We start from the raw sequence: 19,394 nt of genomic DNA, 5'->3' as shown, positions 1-19,394 counted from the left end.
CTGGTTTTGTAGTTGTCACAGTGGGACAAGGTGATTATTGTTATATTCCCCTGACCATGGAGGAAGTGCCCTTCCCAGTCTGCGTCCCCACCCTTACCCCAGTCTATATCTCCCCTTCCCTATCCTTCAGTCCTCCCTTCTCTTCCTCTGCAACCCGGCTGGAGCGCCAACGTGGTTCAGAGACTTTGTGGTCCCCATAGTGGGGGAAGCAGTTAAGAGTGAGACCTCCACGTTATAGAGAGCTAGAATGCACTCTGGTCTCAAGGGAGTAGCTGTTGGTCCACTTGGAACCTCCTACTTTAAAAAATTTTGCTCTAGAATGTCAAGCATGTTGACATTTTTTTTAACACTTTATGCCATACAAAATGGTTACAGGAGCTTAAAACAGCTGATAACATTTATAAATTATTTTCACCCCCCTATTAATAAATGTTAGATTTAAGAAAAAAGGGGCAAAATCCAAAGATAAATACATGTATTTAGAATTTTTTTTTTCCGTTTTTAATTAAATTAGTACTTTTGGTAAAAAACAAAAATGATTTTTTAGAAGTGTGGAAGTAACTGCCAAAATATGGCAGCATCCAGAAAGGGAGTGTTCGAAAATGTTTTCAAAGACATCAGAAAAAGCATCCGATAAAAAGCAAGTACTTTTTCAATAAATTAGTAATAAAAAAAGTTGCATTTATTGACATTTATCTATGCATGGGACATAATCTGTTTTTAACCAAAAACCTTTATAAATTTTATTTTCTGTCAGTAGACTTGATTGATCTGAGAATTTTGGTTTGTTAGCCAGTGCACACAGTGCTCACTCTTTAGATGACTGGCCTGTGGTCTTAATAATGTAGGACTCAATTTATGTCATAACAATGTTGATGTGTGATATTTACAATAAATCTGAGTGAGCAGAGTTCTGTCCGGGAGAGAGAGAGAGAGAGAGAGAGAGAGTAAGAGGAAAGGATGTAGCAGTTCATCTGTGCCCATGTTTACTATGTGGCTCTTTGTGGGAACAAAGTAAAAATTGTGGTTCTTTGATTGGTTTGCCATTCCTGCTCTTACTCGAGTATTTTAAAAGCTGTCTGTTTTTCAGCTGCTGTGTAATGTCAAACAGGAGTGCATTTCCTCCCCCAAGCCATTGAACAGAAACCCACCTATAAATTGTGACGAGTGTGTTCTGACAACACCGCAAAATAGGTTTTAGGACAGAGGGGGAAACGGTCAAAACAGACTTTTGGTAACCATTCGTTTTCTGCTGTATGTGAATTGAAATTTCAGCACAATGGGATGATTAAAGGAATATTATAACTAACGCCTAAGTAGATTACAAGGATGAACTAGTGGAAGGGAAAAAAGGGAGTTATATGTGCTCTTTTATACATTTTTGGGTTTCTCCCTGAACAGTCATGTGATCTTACAAGTCCAGATCCACCCGCTACAGATCATAGGCGATCAATACATTTCCCTGGTTCTGATCGGACACGATCAACCTGGAGGTCCACTGACACATAGTGACAATTAATGTATAAAGGTAGCGTTTACCAAAATAATGTCAGAGAATCCCCCTCTTATGTCCCTGGCTCCCGGTAGCCGCCCGCATCAAGTTCAGGACCCTAGTGCTTGAAAAAAAACAAAAACAAAAACAGAAATTAATATATGTATGTGTATGGTTTTGAGATGGCTATTTGGTAGAGTGGTTACTTCTGACTTCCGACTACTAGTACTTCGGATCTTCGGTGACTGAATTGCACTTTTTGTAAGTTGCTTTGGAGAAAAGCGTCTGCCAAATGACTAATGTAATGTAATGTAATGTAATGTAATGTAATGTAATGAATCCAAACCCTGCCTGCAACTCATGGCTCCAACTCACAAATGAAATGGCATGGATTACTTAATATTCATACTGCTCTAAACCAGTTGACAAACTGAACAATTTACCTTTCACCGCCAGAATCTCACCAGCATTTTGGAGCATGGTCTGATCTCGGACTTGCAGCCAGTGTGTCACTGAGCAAATGTTTTAAAGTGTTTTATTGTGTTAGTCCTGTGGAAGAGCAGCAGGCTGGTCGATGGTTCTCTTGGCCTGATGGGTAATGACATTATCCTGGGATGGGATCAGCAGAGCTCTCCCACCATTGATCGACACTCCCCTTCAGGGCCACTCTGACGCTTGCCTCTATCCACTAACCCACATTTGTGTATGAAATATTGATATTGGCCGTTATCTCTTCTCTGAGATGAGGAGATTCAGCTGGATGGAGAATTATGTTTGGGTTTGGCTCAGGGGCAAGAGGTTTGATTATTTTTTTGTTGTGCTTTTTTTTGTTGAATTTTTTTTCTCTTAAGGTTTTTGTGTGGACTTTTTTCATGGTGGAAAATCACTTTACTTAATAAGACAATAACATTATGGTTGTTTTTGCTCCTGTGCATCCAGATGGAACAGACCAACATCTGTGTCTGTTTTCTATCACTTTGCTGTCTTTGTGTGGTATAAAATAACCTCTTGCACTGAACATGCACCTTCATTCTGTATGTGTATTTCTATATACTCTGTATATGTTCGTATGTGTTGAGTTTCAAGTAGTGATCAAGGATCTCAAACTGCCATCCCTTCCTCAATCTCCATCTTGTCCTTCCCACAATGTCAAAAATTTAGCACGGTTTAGATTTCATTCAAACTTTTTTTCAGCTCAGTACCAAATTAATTAAATTATGAAAAAAAATACAATTATTCAGTAATTGTAATAACACAAAACAAACATCTGTTTGAGTTTTTCAACTGGAGCAAAATAATGACCAAGGTCAAAAGTGACTACACATGGCCAGGCAGAATTTTTGTTTGGATGAGGTGATTTAAGGGTTTTGGGCTTGATTTTATTCTTTATGACTACATTTTCATATATGCTTGGTTCTCATTCTCTGTTTTGCCTCTAAAAAATTAAACCACGCAGAATCCTTGGGCAGTACAAACAGCATGAACAGGACTTTTGTTGTGTTCGTTTAGTAAAACCTGTAAATCTCTATGCCAATAGCGCCCTCTGTTTGCCAACACCATTTAGTGCCAGTTCCACTTCAGATTTCTGTCTTAGCCTCAGAAAATCTCTCTTTTCACCTTCATTTAAGCCACAGGAGACAGTTGCTCCAGAGCAGCTGATCTTGTCAGTAAACAGATGGTTTCCCATAACGACAGTCAGGATTGATGTGCTTCTACAGCCTGAGCCCTTTATGCAGGGGAAGAGCTTCTTGGATCAATAGTTGTTACCTAGGCGAAGGCCGCACAACCACTAATGAATCCAGTGGCTTACAGTGCAGCCAACCGTCCATGTCCTCAAAGGGGGAAAACCTCGGGAGTTTCCATCCACAGCCGTTAATTAAAACACAGAAAGGATACTAGCATTCATGGTGGTTTTATTTGATTTAGAATAAAAGCAAGTCTTATCACAGATATGAAGGTCTATTATCTGCATCTGATGCACTGCGGATGGTAAAGTAAGAATTTCATTGTACAGGGAAACATGTTTACATGTTGTACACATGACTATAAATACTTTAACGCTTTGAATCTTGAATCTTGAATGATTGAAGCAGGAGGTTTGTTTTTATGGGCGTTTTGCACAATTTTTGAGTAAAAACTGTCAGACATACCTGTCAGCAATTTTCACTTTTGTTGATGGTATTACTGACATGTAAACATAAATAATGTGTGTTAGTCGCCTGTCTAGCTTCTCCTAAAAGAACAATCTGTATCTGCTCAAGAGAGCAAAAACTAATCAGCCTCTTGCCAATAACATTGTTTTGCGTTTTTGCTTCCGTCTCTCAGGGATTTTTTTTTCACAAGCCAAACAATTCAGGTAAATTTTAAGCAGGATTCAAGCATATTCAGTGGCATTAGTAAGTACCTTTTCAGATGATTTTATCACCTTGACCGGAACAGAAAGGCAAAAATTAGATATGGCATGATATATATATACTTATATATTTATGTGTGTGTGTGTGTGTGTGTGTGTGTCTGTATATATAAATATGTATGTATATGTATATATATATATATATAAATCTATCAGAATATGTATGTATATGTGTGCATGTGTATATATATGAATATATATATGTATATATACATACACGTGTGTGTATACATATATATGTATATATATATATTTAGAATTTAATATCATAAAGCACTTGTGAAAATTATCAAGTATTTGTGACTGCCATTGATATCCCTACATACTGTGAATGATAGGATTAAACACTGAAAGTACAAGGAATCTACATTAGTGTATATTAAAAATAGTATAATTATTGTTCTTTGACAGCAAAGTGAGAATATTTTCTTTAAATTCAACTCCTTTTGGTGATGCCCTACCATGATAGAGTCAAACCATGATTGTGTTTATAAAAAATTATAAAAAATAATAACTTAAAGATACATTTGACCAGTATTATACTTCTCATAATTATTTTGTTGCTGATTATTTGGCACAGCAATCTGTGGTGGTAAATATCTGGTGAACAGCCCAACAAGACATTTCAGGGGACCTCATTATTTCATGGTGAACAACAACTCACTCTAGTAACCTCAGGGGAATCTGGAGGTCATAAATTTTCAAAAACAACAAGCACCGTCACTGAGGATTTTTTTTCTCTTAGGAGCTAAGCAGGAGTGTAAACTGGTGGCTGATCAGAAACAATTAAACCAGCAACTTCCGGCTATTTGCAAAAGAAATAGCTTCTTTTATTCATTTAATATCATACTTTTTAATCAAAATGTGGTTCTGCTATGTTAAAAACATAAAACTGTCAAACTGAGGTTACACAAGCACATCAACAAGCACATCATGAGCAGCGGAGAAGCCTCGATGTTAATCAGCAGCCTACTTCTTCCTGCGGTGCACCATTTATCACAGATAGCACTTGTTGGATGCTGGCAGGTTTGATCTTCAACAGAGCTGCTGAAGACCCTCCAGATCCACTGGGATATGAAATGATGACAGCCTCCACCTGCTCTGCACCCACATCGGCCACAATGACTGATACCATCCTGCTAAGCCACGCACTTTGTTGCTCGTCTGCTGCGTATTAGCTCAGACGGGGGAAATTCACAGGCTATCAAACCAGAGCTGCGGTCAGGAAACGCTGACTTATGTGTAAATATTAATTAGATTAGTTGGAGTCCCGGTTGCTGAGGGTGCACAGTCGTGTTTTAGAGTGCTACGTAAATCACATTTGAACCGGTAAAGACAGGTATATTAGATTATGCTTGTTTACACATGCATTAACTATTTCTTCTCCATCAGTTAGTTGTTAATTGTCATGCAGCAAAGAAAATATGCTGAATTACTGTGACTCTGACTTTATTATAGAGCTAGATGGTGGATTAAGTTTCATACAATGGTATTTGGGTTTAAATACCCAGTTTACTGCGGTGGCGGAGCTATTTGTGTGACTTCAAGCCTCCCGTCATTATAAATAGTGTACATTTATTAGGACAGAAAGCTTATACCTGGGAGGGGGGAAAAAAGAGGTGACACTGTGCAGTGATGCACAGAATCATAATCTTGGAAGAATAATTAAAATGACATTCATAAAAATAAATAAATGTTGCAACTACTGTGTATTAACAGATAGAAAATTAAACTGGTGAGTTTTTAAAATTTCAAGTAGGTTACACTGATTCATGAAATAAGGTGAAATGCTCCAGCGGTGGTGGAAGCTGACATGTCTTTTAAGGTCTTTTAAGATGTTTTTAATCATGTTAGTGACACTATTCAATCAGGACAATCCAATTTTTTTTCTCTATTTTCAAATCTATAATATTATTATTCTTTTAGTCTTGTGCACCCACAAGACAAAGCAAATTCCTTCAAAATAAAGAATTTTATGATTCCAATTCTGATTCTGACATGGAATAATGACCATTGTTTATGCCATTTGGATCAAATAAGACAGTAAAAAAATTGGCGGTTCTGTTCTTACAATTATTCATGAAAACATGTATGATGAAATAGCTTCTTGATTAGTGTTATTTACAAATAACATTTGCTATGTCGTCTCTAAACAGCAGCCTTGTTGGATTCAAATTATGAATAATAGTTCGCTGCGCAATCACTGCTATTATTAGGACTTTCCTTTCACCGTTTTAACTGATGTAACTTTACAGTGAGGAGAGTGTGTTTTCAGCATTTGGGAGGCGAGCCGAATGCTTTTATAGCACGAGGCACATTGTCTCCATCGGCAAATTCCAAACCTCTCGCTGTTTCACGCCTGAAGGAGTCTCGTCTGAGCGCTCTCTCTTTGTTATGTAGGCCACTGACAAAATGGAAGCGCAGCACGGCAGATGCAGCCTCAGCAAAAACCATTCCTGTCGAAGCCATTCCTCACGGGAGACCGGGCCATTCCAGAACACATCTGAGGTACAAAAGAAAAAAAAAAGAAAAAAAAGACACACACGGACAACTTCATCTGTTAGTGTGAGGAAACCGTTCACCAGTCTTACATTGAAGTGGATACATCGAGACATTACAATTTCACAGGCATAAATAAGAAAAACATTTAGAGTTGATAATGGTGCATTCAAGACTTGATTATTTCACAAAAAAACCTAAACAACCAAAGTAAGACTACATTCAATGATGAATTTCAATATTCTTATGTGTGCAGAGATATAAACTACACACTCCTCCGTATGAGATGCATGAAGGGGCGAGCGTAGCATTTTTGGAATTCTGAGAAGCAACCTCTTTCACCCCTCGCAGATTTACTCCGAGTGCACACACACTGCAACATTGGCGTGTCTCTCCCAGTAGTGACAGTCTTCCGGAAAACTCCACGCAGCTACAGATTCTTTGTGGCGGCTGATGGCGTGAACGACGAACCCGTGCAGCTTTTCCTCCAGAACCTCTACCACTGTCGGGGCGTTTCCTTTATTCCCATCCATCAACTGCTTGATGCAGTCTTGGGGCACCGGCTTGGGACTGGAGCTGTACGACACCACCAAGCTGATGTTATCTACCTGGATAACCTCGAACCAGTTTTTTCCTGCCACGTGGTGAAAATGTTCCCCTGCGCGCCAGTTCCGGTAGATGTTCTTTGAGTGGTTGATGAGCCGCACCGACCAGCTCACCCAATCGTACTTTTTCACCAAGAAATCAAGCAGTTGCCGGCTTGCGTCTTGCAGACTCTCGTCCTGCTTTTCCTGGAGCAGGTGCTGAGCATCTATTTTTGCGTGCCGCGGGAAGGCAGCCGCGCAGGACTCGATGCTCGACTTCATCTTGTTCTCTATTTCCTGCATGTTTGAGCTCCAAAGTAGAATTTTTTCCTCTTCTTCTTTTTGGCCACCCGTTAAAGCGCATTGTCCCAGCAGAGCGATCAAGCCCAAGCAGAGGAGCTCCTTCATCCGGACGCAAAAATCCTCTAGCTGTCGTCGATCACCCGCCACGTAGCTGAAAACAAATAAACATTTACTCCCAAATAAGGCTTACATCTCTTTTCAAATAAGCCTAGGGCTGAAATCCATAGGTTTCCTCTCCTATGTCCTAAAGTAAAAAATCAAGTTTAAAAAATGAAATCAACTGTTTCTCCGAATACTGGAAGATCAGTATTTCCTGCCAAAAATGCACGTGGCTGTTCAATAATCTAAAGTATATTGTTTCTTTAAAATCTCACGCCACCTGAATGGATTCTGTTGGATCCGTGCATTAAGGTGGAGTTACACATATGAGAAAATGCCATCTTTACTCATTTTGTGATATTTTATCTTCTAATTGACATGAACAAAATCCACCAAGTCCCCCAAAGCTGCAAGTCCAAGCGGTCATTTACAGCCAGCAGACTGCGCTCCATCTCACAAAAACACTGAGAGAAAATTGACCCCAATAATGAAACAGTTAATATGGGATCTAAAGAAGTTACTGTAATGCAACCCCGGGTATAAAATATTCTTTAAAATGAATGGAACGTATAAATTTACCTTTCCACTTCTACTAAAATTGACTTGCCAAAGGTGTTCCTCCCCATCAGTGCATCGTAGAGCACAAACAGGTTCTTCTCTCCACCGGTTACAGCGAAATGGTCCAGAAACATCTTGGTCTTCACCTCCCGATACTGCTGCTTTGCCTCTATGATCTCCATATATTTCCGGAAGTGGTTGCTTATGTTCTCCTCAGTGGAGAAGTACTGGGAGTCCAGCTGGGCCTTCCTGAGCTCCCTGTCGATCTCGTTGCATTGGGTCGAGAGCAAATCCAGCTTGTTCTTCACCGTCACAAATTGGTCCTTGACATAGATGACCTCTCTGCTCTGGACGTTGTCTAAGACCAGCTGGACAACCGGAGCGGCTACCTCGCAGAGGAGGAAGAGCTCGCCCACGGAGCTCGCCAGCACCTCCGCCCCCTTCTCCAACGTTTCCATCAACGCTTCGATGGCCTCCTTCTTCTCAGCCACAACCTTATGCAGAGAGCTGGCCATTTTCTGAAGAACAGAGAACACATCTGTTGTCCAAGATGTAAAGTGCATGATATGATGGGTTCTCTCCTTTTGTAGCCTTTGGATTGAAGACTGATTTGCCTTTTCAATCTTTCAAATCAATGCTTGATTTCATCCCCCCCAAAAAAAGAAGAAAAAAGCACTACTTAGAAAGAAAAGTCACTTTAAAATGAACATAAACCTGAGTGGGGCGCACAGGTGACCCTCTGTCTGAATCCACCCAGTAACTGCAGTGTAAAAGCAAGGCAAAATGAATACCAGGCAATGGTTTTACTCGAATAACGGTCCTCTACAGAGTGAGGATTGTGAGTTACTGATACCTCAAACTGATTTAGACTCTAAGCGTTGGCCATCACTGCTGTTAACCCGCTCTGGTTCCACCGTGCAGCTTGGTAACCAACTAACCGTCGGCATGTCAAAAATCGGGGAACCTCGATGAAGAAAAGTCCTATGAAATGGCGAGATTCACTGGAGTTCTGTTTTTTGACCCCAAGTCAAGATTGAAAAAAGGCTTATTTTGGATGTCCAATCATTAGTCACCTTTCCCGCAGCATTTTCGTGAGAGGAATCACAATCAATGTTGCAATGCAAGAGACGATTCGGCTCTCCATCATTGTCTTTCCAATTGTTTTTCCAATATCATTGGCTTCAGCTGAAGCAAATAAATGCCTTGATCTTCCGCAACCACCTTCAACATCAGCTGACTGTCGAAATGACCATCTACTGTTGCAGGAAAAAGACCAAAATGTGACATCAGCGGCATGGTCAAGTGACCAATCAGGAAAATTTGGCCTTTGACAACATTCTAGGAACACCTATGTGTTTGCTCACATGCATGGGGATTGACGTTCTGCATGAAAACGGGAGGTCGGTAACGATGAAATTGGAAAAAAAAAAAAGAAACAAAAAATTCAATTTCTATGTTTATTTTTGTCCATTAAGTATGTGCACGAAATGAGCTTAGACACCGTCCATTCACCAAATAACATTACGACTATGCAGTATTTCGGAAAATACATAATTTTCGAATATCCCATCCATCTAAAAGATGGATAATTGAAATGATTCTATGTTAAGTTGCAACATAAGAACAAACATATGTGATTGTTTGGGCTGAAGAAGGGGGGGGGGGGGGGGAGAGAAGGCAGGTAATGATGTCACATCAAAAAGAAAATGGGGCCCTGATAGTGCAGGATAAGAAAATGTCAGAATTGCCCGTGGGTCCGTCCGTGGGATGACTCATGTCCTCTGCGCATCGAGGCCGAGACCTTCTCCGTTCCCCAAACAACCGATAAATGACAGATTTCGGAAAAAATAAAAAATAAAAATGCTTGTGCCGCGTCACGAAACTCTTCCGAGATTCAACATTAATTTCCTTTAACGCGTCTATGGTGATGACAAGTATAAGATTCGCATAGAAATATGGATACATTTAGGGGGGGAAATAAACAATAATACATAATTTTGTTGAAAACGCAAAGACTGGTAGGAGTAGAACGCATTTTCCGTCTGCGCAAACTGTGCCGTGGGCCACGACCAGAAATGCGCAACGTCTTGAGTGTTTTTTTTTTTGTTTTTTTTACGCACAAGACTAGTTATCGGACACACCTTACAGACCATCCACCCGCCAGACCCCCAAACACACACCCGGGATAAGGACACTCACCGTAGACGGTCACCTGGATGTCGCCAAAAATCAACTTCTTCTTCTTCTTCTTCTTCAGCACCCCTCCCCCCCTGCGTGTAATTTCCACGGATCCGTGCTGTGCCGAGGAGCCAGGGAGGGGTCCGACAACAGGGTTAACGGGGAGATGCGCGCACGTTGGTATCTGCAAAGGATAGAGATAGCGAGAGAGAAAGACAGAGAGAGAGAGAAAGAGAAACGCGCACTGGAAGAGGTGAGATATTTGGTTGGTTGGTCTTTTACCTCTCCGCGCTCTTGCCCTCCTGAAAGGACGATTTGGGTGTTGTTGTTTTTTTTTGGTCGCTTTTCATCGAAACGCACCCGCTTTCAGATATTATTTTATATTTTGTTTTGTCACAACGTCGTCGACCGTCGAGGGATCTGCGCTCACGGTGAGAGAGAACTGATATACCGTTTATTTCTTCAGTGTTTAGAATTGTGATCATCAGATCTCGTCTTTCGGGTTTAATATCGTCTTCCGAATCCCAAATTTTCAACGACATCGATGGACCCCAAGTGTGTATCCTGTATTTTTTTCCTCTCTCTCCTCCGTGTATTAGATTATAATAACTCCCGCGTAGTTAAAAAAGGTATTATCTGCCTTTTGCTTTGTCTTTGTTTTAACTGTTTTTTTCAATCATCTAGATATTATGGCGCATTAAACCATGCGTCTTGCTCGTTTGCGCGCAGGCGCCGCGCCCCGGGAGCGCTCACTCTCCCTGCCTTCCTCCCCCCCCCCGGGACGAGGCTTTCAGATGTTTGAAATCATCTTAACTTTTTGATTTTGTTTTTCTCCGGATATAATAGATTATCCGCCAAGGAGCGCCAGGTCAAGAGGATAAAATCCAGTTTCGTGAAGGAGGGCGGTTCAGCTCCAGTAGACATCAGGCAGGTAGGGATCTACACTTACTGATCTCCATCTCTGTGCTGGAGGTGAAACCTGTTCGGCTGGATATGCGGGTAATTCCACAGGTGCCGCGTCTCCCCCAAGTTTGCCTTAAATAGAGATCATTGTGGATTGTTCACGGTTTCTCCCCGCCCCCCTAAAATAACACTGAAAAAAAAAAAAAAAATCCAAAAACAGGTTTGAGTGTAGCTCCCAGCTCCCAGGCATGGGGGTGCGGGGCTTCCAGCCCGGTGTCCCTCAGAGGAAACAGGTGCGCACTGTCAGTGGCATTTCGCCCTCTAGTGCGCAAATCAGGTTCCTACACCATGTTTGTCTCCAATATTAGGTAACGTATGTTTTGATCAGGAGTGGGTAAACTTTTTGGATCAGTGGCCGCATTGACTTTTAAAATTTGACAGACGGGCCGGGTCACCTCAAGATACGAAACATATAAAATAAAACGGGTTTATTCACAGTACATATCAGACTCGTCTGCTTTGAAAATAAATCCAGCTTGGTTTTTGAAGGTTCTGACGGTTGCTTGCGTTTCATGCACAAACCGTTTTTTTTCCCCCGTAGCTTCACGTCCAGCACATTCATGTGTGTCGGTATGTCCACAGTGCAGGCTAAATCACAACGCCAATCTGTGTCATTCAGCTCAGGAAAATTCTCAAGTGTTCTCCAGTAGCTCCAAAAAATGAAATAATCCCCCGTTTGAGCTCCCACATTCATTGGTCCAATCATTCACATCAAACATGAATTCTGTACCAATCTTTGGCGGGCCGGATTAAAAAGACCGACGGGCCGGATGTGGCCCGCGGACCGTAGTTTGCCCACCCATGATTTAGATACAACTTTATTACCGTCATGCATGTTCAAGTACATGGCAACGAATTGCAGTATAGCATCTAACCAGAAGGGCAAAAGAGCAGCAGGTGCAGATTAATAAATCAGCATGTACAAGAAATGTCAATAGTTTTCATCCTTGTTGTCACTCCATTCTCACCCTGCTCATCCAATTTTTCCCATGCAGTTTTTCCTCCCTATTCTGTTATTTATTTTTTATTCTTGATTTTGTTGTTGTCACTTGTTTTCTTCCATTTATATGTCTCTTCTATTTTATATTTGTATTCATATTTATTGATATTGTTGTTGCGCTGCTGTGACGACGAATTTTCCCTATCAGGGTCGATAAAGTACTGTCCTATCCTAATTTACAGGTGATTTACAGATAGGGTATTAAGAACATATACAGATGGATATGCACATTAAAGGTAGTAAACAATGGACAGGAATTATTGACATTATTTACAAGTAGAAATGTACAGGTGATAACTTATGTGTATACAAAAGGAGAGTTGAACTCAATGTTAAATAGTACACAAATACATAAATATATATGGACACTAGCTGTCTAGGGTTACGAAACTAGTGTAGTAACAGTAGCTGTTACAGTAGGGTTACTAAGTCATCATACAATATATTATAATATAGATTAATAAAAAGATTCCTCTTATGGTGAAAAAATAAAATTACTCAAATAATATGATGCCCTTGACATTGTTTTGAAAATTTAACTTCCCTGTGCGTGAAGGGGAGAAGCAGACAGATAGGGCTGGTTTGTTAAAGACAAGCAAGTCATCTACAAGATCCCATTAGGACAGGCTTGTGTGTGTGTGTGTGTGTGTGGAGAGGGGTTACAATGTAATGAAATTAAATATACGTTGGTATATTAGTCGATAAAGGTTGATCCCTTATACACCTCCGCCTTTTAGGTCAGCGATAGAAGTCCGTCTCTGCTGTGTTCAGACATATCAAAATACCATTGAATTGAATCCAAACTTGCTATATTTATTATTTCATGTGTTAAGATCAATATCAGTCTATTCACTTAGTAGTGTTTTACATAAACCTCCTTTATGCACTTGAAGATATCTTTGAGTTTCTCATAGGGAAACTGAGGAACCCCCAGTGGTCAGTAGTGGTAACGTGTGCGGTCCAATACATTTCTGACCGCTGCGGATTTTTAATCTTTGGAAGCAAACACAAACACACACAGCTCTTTTGCCTTGGAGGAAGATTTTTTGGTCAGCAGAGCTTCTGGCCCTGAATGTTATTAACAAACAACAGGCAATGCAACGCTCTAGGCCACTTTATTTTAATTTTAAAAGTGTGAAACACATGGTTTATGTAATTGAGCAAATCTATTTCATTCAGAATATTAATCTTTTTGTAAAAAGTATCAGATGGTAAAAAGTAAGATTATCAAGTCATATATATTTCATAATGACTCCAATCAAAGCCCCATTATGCTCAAATATATACAGTATATATACACATATAGAATTTTTTTTTTCTTCTGTTGTCTTAGCAGGACGTTCAAGAGTTAAGAGAAAGGACCAGTTTGGAGTCAAATTGAAAAGACTGGATTTTTTTTCATTTTCAAATGTTTGGCCATGTTTAACTCCAAAGTGGCTTCTAGTTTTTACAATATTGCATGAATGAAAAAAATCTAACATGCTATCCAAAAAGGAGAAACAAACAGTCTTATACCTGGATAGGAAAACTGGTAATGTTCCAAGAATTTTGACTCCAACAGATTTCACTTGTTTATTGATTATGATACAAATAGAGATGTGAATACAATAATTCTTCAATATTACCTTACATTCTAGATACAGATTGACATCTTGAATTGAACTACATGCTTTTGACTGCTTCGAAGTCATAACTCATCGCTGCAGAGAATCAACAGTGGTGTTGTAATGCCAAAATTAGTAATAAAAAAATTAATAAAAAACATTTAAAATCAAGACAACCCTAAATAGTGGAATACTCGAGTCATGACATATTTCACCACCGGCACATTAAGTAAAGAGTAATTTGTATTCAAAATACGAAGACGAGGCAACAAAAACAGTGCATAAGGCAGACAGGCAGTAAACCTGCCTTTACGTTGGAATATCAAGATTCAAAACATTTATATAGCATATAAGAATGCAGTTTCCTTATATTCCTTAGCATTGCTGTTCTGATATGGAAAGATATGGAATATTTTTTAAATGACAAATATCAGCGAGTATACATGAAATATCTTTTTCCTATTTCTTTGCTATGTTTTAGGAAAAGCCATACAATATTTTGGTAGGAATTAAAATTGAGGCGTTTTACTTGTAATCATTTCCTATGATATTGTATTTAAAGAAAATAATCTGTCGAGGAAAGTGCATGTAGATGAGTAAAGATTGGTTTCGCAAAAAGAAAAGGCTGGGAGGAAGGACTGTGCCACAGTGGGCATCCGACTCTTGCAACTAAAGGCCAATGAAGATCTTCATGCTTGTTCATTGGCACCTACTGAGGGCCTCCTCCATTTTCACCTGCACGTCCTCCATCCTCTTGCTCCACTCCTCCACCAGGCTAGTTTCATCAGTCTGTATGGCATAGTATCCAACCAAAGCAATGAGGCCGATACAGAACAGGTAGGTGACGTGCTTGCAGAGTTCCTCCATGATGTATCGTTTTTTCTTGGAGTACTTCAGGTACACCTCCAGGATGGGTTGGCTGAACAGTTTGGGTTTCCCCATAATACCGTCATACAGCGTGTGCAGGTTCTGGTCATCCAGGTCACTGACGAAACTCTCCAAGAACTCCTCCTTCTTCCTATCTTTATCTCCATCTGCCTGTACCATCTCCATGAACTTTCTGAACTGGTTCTTGAGGTTTCCCTCCACTGTTCTGTACTGGGTGTCCAGTGTATGCTTCTCGATCACAATCAGTATCTCGTGGTTTTGCTGCGAGATCTTGTCCAGGTCTCTGTTCAACGTCTGAAACTGGTGCTTCAGGCAGCGCATGTTCTCGTCGTCAATTTGATGCAGCACTATGCGGGTCAAGGAGCCTACCACTCCGAGAATGGGGTTCACCACGGAGGCAGCTGAGGAGATGGCAGCCACACACTTCAGCACAGTGACAAAGCCATCTTTCACTTTCTGTTTGGTCAAGTCCTCTTGGTTATCGTTTTCCATTCTACCTTTCAATATAGATGGGAAAGAAACGGAAGGAGAGGGGGAAAAAAAACTGTATGGTTAATATCACTGAAAATAGTTATCAGGCAGGTTTGTTCCAGTAGGGTTTGACATACAGGCTATGGCAGGGATATCTGAGCTTACACCTGTACTCACCAGTGGATTGAAAACATTTTGTTTTTCCCGTTTCCTCTCTGAGCTAAACAACATCGCAAAACAAACGGAGTGAGACGACACGAAAAAAATTCCAATGCAATTCGATGTCTTGTTGTCGTCCTTGTAGATTGTTGTTTTTGTTTGTATGTTATTTCTTTTGGTTAATTTCATCAGTAAAATGCAACTATGAATGGCATGCAATTTCAAAAAGAATACATCCCACACAGATAGTCTAACCAGGTTGTGGTTCAGTTTTTTTTTTCCTTGTTTGCTGCAGCTTCCAGCAGTGAAAGAGTTAACAAGCTGCTTCCTGCTCTGACAGAATCACTGCAGTTTTTCAGCACCAGGCCTCCCTCACTGTGTTTCTATGGGCTGAACTGATAGCTCCACTGTAGAGGGAGCGCTAGCCTGCTACATGTGGAGGGAAACTAATGGGCGGGACAAAAGGAAGCCTGAGAAAACAAGCCGTAGCAGTTGGAGCTCTGCGACTGGCTTATTACATAAGACAGGCCTCCCACATTATAAATTAACATTCAAAAACACATAATTCGATTTCATGAACTGCTTTGCCAGCGATTGGAGAAAAATCCCAATGCTAAATTGTGACCTGAAGGAGATAAAAAGTATGTGTGAATGTGTTTTGAAACCTCTGATTTTCTACCACACATCAGTATCTGCAAAATGTGGTATTGTACGACTGACACACACCATTCATTTGTTAGAATTCGGTAATCACACACTACTGTGTAAGGCTGACAGATATATTGAACGGCCTTCTTAGTGTTTGCATGCGTTTACCGTTTAATACGCTTTTCCACCAGAGGAGGCACTAGATTGCAGGAGACAGATCATTGAATTTCAGCACCACGCCAGTGGACTATAAAAACTCAGGTTCCCGAGCAGGATTTAACCCTTTGGATACTTCTTGAATTTAAATTGCAGACTAAATACAGTAAACACAAGCCAACTCTATTGGATGTGTAAGCTAAGACTTCCATACTTGCTAAATAATTCACTAGAACTGCAAAAAGCCCTATCAATGATCCTTGAAAGTTTTTTGTTTTTTTTAATCACACTAATGGTCTTTAATATGGTTGGAAAAAGGAAACCTGTTTTTACTCAGCATTTTTATTATTATTATTAGATTTTTCTGATTACGGTGTGGCAACAATTAAATTAACCAATTGTCTGTCTGTGTCCTTGTCTTTACAAATTTTCCAGAGGACCTGTCTCGTGTCTGCGACATGACACCAACTGTGAAAGCAAAAGCAGGTAAATCAATTATGATTCATTTTTCAAAATGTTGAAACATTTTTTTAACATTTTGAACTAGTCTGACTTGTAGTAAATCACATGAGTCAATGACAAACAAAAATCAGTTTGACTGAAAATGTCAATTGAGTTTGCATTCAAATCAATTAGGAAACCTGTGCGGACTAAAGAATAGACATGTATATATTTGATCAATATAATTAGAAAAATATTTATTTCTTTAGGAAGATTACTTTTTTGTGTTTTCACGAATGTGTGGCAAAACCATGGTCTGCAGAAAAAGTCAATTTACTTGAAGCGGTCCTGACTTAATATTGGATTTCTCTCTCCACTTCCATAATTCCTTTACACACTAAAGTGAACCAGGATAATACACACATACCCAGTGTCAACACCTCTCCTCTATTATGACAATAAACAGTTTAATCCTTAAAAAGACAGGTTGCTCTCACCTGTTTCAGGCAGAGCAGCAGCTGCCTTAGTTTTCTGTTGGGACTAAACTTAACCCAAAGCAAGGCTAATGTGGTACCAATATTGACGTTTTAATATATATATTTTACATTTGCATGGTTCTTCTTTTGGTAGCTTCTCCCAGAAGCATGAGTTTGCAGATTGTCCTCACATATCTGTGTGGCGGTGGGGATCCCTCCGAAAAAGCTCACCCTTAATACTCATACGGTACAAATGATGGCTTTACGACGAAAAACAGTATTCACGTGTATTCCTATGTTTTTCTCTTTCTGTCTATAGACACAAGACACGAAAGCCCTCCTCCAAAAAGCATGGGGCCACAAGTGCCTTCCTACCCAGCTATGGCTCCCCCTAGCCGCCCCTCCATGTTTCGGCGTAGACGCACACCCAACCGAATCGACCCTCCCTTCTCTCTCTCCCTTCAAAAGGTGCCAACACACACCAAAAATCTCAATTTCTTCACCTGTAAGTCGGCTTTAACGTATCTACCTTCATCCTATCCAACATTGGGAACCATTTGACTCACCAGAGCTAAAGATTACTTACCTCTAGAGTATCTCTACCTCGAATTCCCGTTCCAAAATTCCAACCTCGGTAGCTTCCGTCTTCTTCCCAGCAATCCCTGCAAAGGACACGTCCATGTATGTTGTACATGTAGGGGTGAACAAAATAGACTAAACCGATATAAATGGGCTCAAAGATCCCCCCAAACACCCAAAAGTGTCACTTTGAGTCTAAATACATATAATATCTCAATATGCCATTTTACATTGGCATATTAATGGCTCTTTATATGAAAACCTGTCGTTGAATATATCATAGTTCACCCCCTTGGTTTGAACTTATTCTCCTCCATCTAACAGCCGTACAGCGGGATCCTTGCGGTAAACGTCAGTCGGTGCGCAGTCTTTCCTCAACACTCATTCTGTCTGCGTTTGTGCGGTTGCCAAGCCCCGCAGCGCATCAGGGATACAACAAAGAAGCAATTGATGGAATTGGGGGGGTAAAATAGACCATTTACGAATTGAATGAATCAAGAAAGTTCAATTGACACTATTTTTGTGGAAGATAAATCCAAAAGGTCCAATGGAAATCGGCGGATACAAATAACCGTATCCAAAAGTGCGCAGGTGTACCCAATGGCAGAGAGGGATATCCGCAGGATGCTTTCAGGAAAAAAGACACTTGTTTCTTCTTCACTCTGGGTAAATATTGTATGAATTATATTCAAATCATGGTAGCTGTATCGAATTAATTGAAGCTTCACCGAAAGAAATTCGAATTTCAATCTTATCATAGTGCAACGCGCCTACGAAGTCGCAGCCCACAATTACGCGCAATCCTTTTCAGATAACAAAGTCGATCCTTTTGAATAATTTGTTGTCAAATGCGCGTGCAAAGTGTAGTGATGATGAAACGCTATGCAAAAATCTGAAAATTATTGTCCATCCAGCCACCAGCAGCTGTGAACGCACAGATCTTTGCGTCCGAGTGCTCCCCCCTTCCTCAAAGTTACCCTGATTCGCTCGTTCTCCGAGTGGAAAATGGCAAAAAAAAACGAAGATTATGGCGTAAAAATGCACAAAACGACAACCAGCCTTAGATACAAACCCCCTAAATTGTTAGTTTGAAGCGAAGGCTCTTAAAAAACAGGCGTCTTTAGACGCGCCTCTATAAATCGCGCTGGTGCGTGTCCAGGCTGTAACGCAAGGAGTTTTTCATGAGGAAAAAAGTATCGCCTGTGGCACCGAATGTTGGCTGGAAAGAGCAAGCGTGTCCAAACTTGTGCCTCAGAAGATAACGTCTCGTATTTCCATGCAAAACCCACCCCACCCCCCCATCCGGCTTGGAGCCGCGCAGTAGGATCTGCAGGCGGAAGCGCGCCTGTCTGGACAGCTGAGCAGGTTGCCGTGAACCGCGTCTGTTCGCGGGCAAATGCGCGTTTGCGACCCTCCCTCTGTCCACATTCATCACGTTGGCACAGCCGGGGATGACAGCCTGTGGGTATGATTTCAAGTTTTTATAGTTATCACATGTCAAGTGTAAATTTTCCACGTACTTCCTTGTCGAAACACAAAATAAAAATCAATTTGAATGCGGATCTCCTGTTATTCTTTCCCCACGCGGGCAAAATGCTGTTTTTTTTCCACAACAGCGCACATTTTCACTGTTTTGAGATACAGATAAAAAAAAAAGTCCAGTTTCTGAGTTAAAACGCCTCAAGATAAATCAGGCAACTGAATGGCGATTATTAAGATATTTTGTCCTTTAATATTTGTTAAAATATATAAATAAATACACTACAAATAAGCTTTTGGTTTGATTTCAATCACATATCAGACTGCATGGGGTTGGAAAATAGCTTGTAGTAGGAATAAAACAACTGACAGTCCCCCATATTTATTATCATTGATATTAAGCA

General features: G+C 40.4%; 3 protein-coding genes across 10 annotated transcripts; 1 reads left to right on the top strand and 2 right to left on the bottom strand.

The window, feature by feature from the left end:
* Positions 1 to 4,713: 4,713 nt before the first annotated feature.
* Positions 4,714 to 10,310, bottom strand: LOC147230263 (uncharacterized). The gene is made up of 3 exons (XM_086153553.1): positions 10,148 to 10,310; positions 7,970 to 8,466; positions 4,714 to 7,442 (listed from the first exon to the last, which is right to left on the bottom strand). Exons 2-3 carry the CDS (start codon positions 8,461 to 8,463, stop codon positions 6,758 to 6,760), a joined length of 1,179 nt encoding a protein of 392 aa, XP_086009679.1. The 5' UTR covers positions 8,464 to 8,466; positions 10,148 to 10,310; the 3' UTR covers positions 4,714 to 6,757.
* LOC147230262 (uncharacterized) lies at positions 10,263 to 17,551 on the top strand. Of its 2 annotated transcripts, none has more exons than XM_086153561.1 (4): positions 10,263 to 10,379; positions 10,973 to 11,057; positions 16,451 to 16,501; positions 17,252 to 17,551. In XM_086153561.1, the coding sequence occupies exons 1-4, from the start codon at positions 10,293 to 10,295 to the stop codon at positions 17,491 to 17,493; spliced, it is 465 nt and encodes a 154-aa protein (XP_086009687.1). In that variant the 5' UTR covers positions 10,263 to 10,292; the 3' UTR covers positions 17,494 to 17,551. The 2 variants fall into 2 exon arrangements, 1 of the variants encoding a protein (XP_086009687.1); XR_015106685.1 differs by lacking the exon at positions 10,263 to 10,379 and adding an exon at positions 10,429 to 10,557.
* On the bottom strand, positions 13,648 to 17,663 carry rpz (rapunzel). Of its 7 annotated transcripts, none has more exons than XM_086153556.1 (3): positions 17,519 to 17,663; positions 15,230 to 16,483; positions 13,648 to 15,074 (listed from the first exon to the last, which is right to left on the bottom strand). In XM_086153556.1, exon 3 carries the CDS (start codon positions 15,071 to 15,073, stop codon positions 14,393 to 14,395), a length of 681 nt encoding a protein of 226 aa, XP_086009682.1. In that variant the 5' UTR covers position 15,074; positions 15,230 to 16,483; positions 17,519 to 17,663; the 3' UTR covers positions 13,648 to 14,392. The 7 variants fall into 7 exon arrangements, with proteins under 7 accessions (XP_086009682.1, XP_086009683.1, XP_086009684.1 ...); XM_086153557.1 differs by having other exon boundaries at positions 16,028 to 16,483; XM_086153558.1 differs by lacking the exon at positions 17,519 to 17,663 and having other exon boundaries at positions 13,648 to 15,078; positions 15,230 to 15,272; positions 16,028 to 17,021.
* Positions 17,664 to 19,394: the final 1,731 nt, after the last annotated feature.

The sequence above is a fragment of the Fistularia commersonii genome, chromosome 10, assembly GCF_037954325.1.
Source record: "Fistularia commersonii isolate RoL2024-O1a breed Wild chromosome 10, RoL_Fcom_v1.0, whole genome shotgun sequence".
NCBI lineage: Eukaryota > Metazoa > Chordata > Actinopteri > Syngnathiformes > Fistulariidae > Fistularia > Fistularia commersonii.
This window is presented reverse-complemented; position numbering and strand designations above follow the sequence as displayed.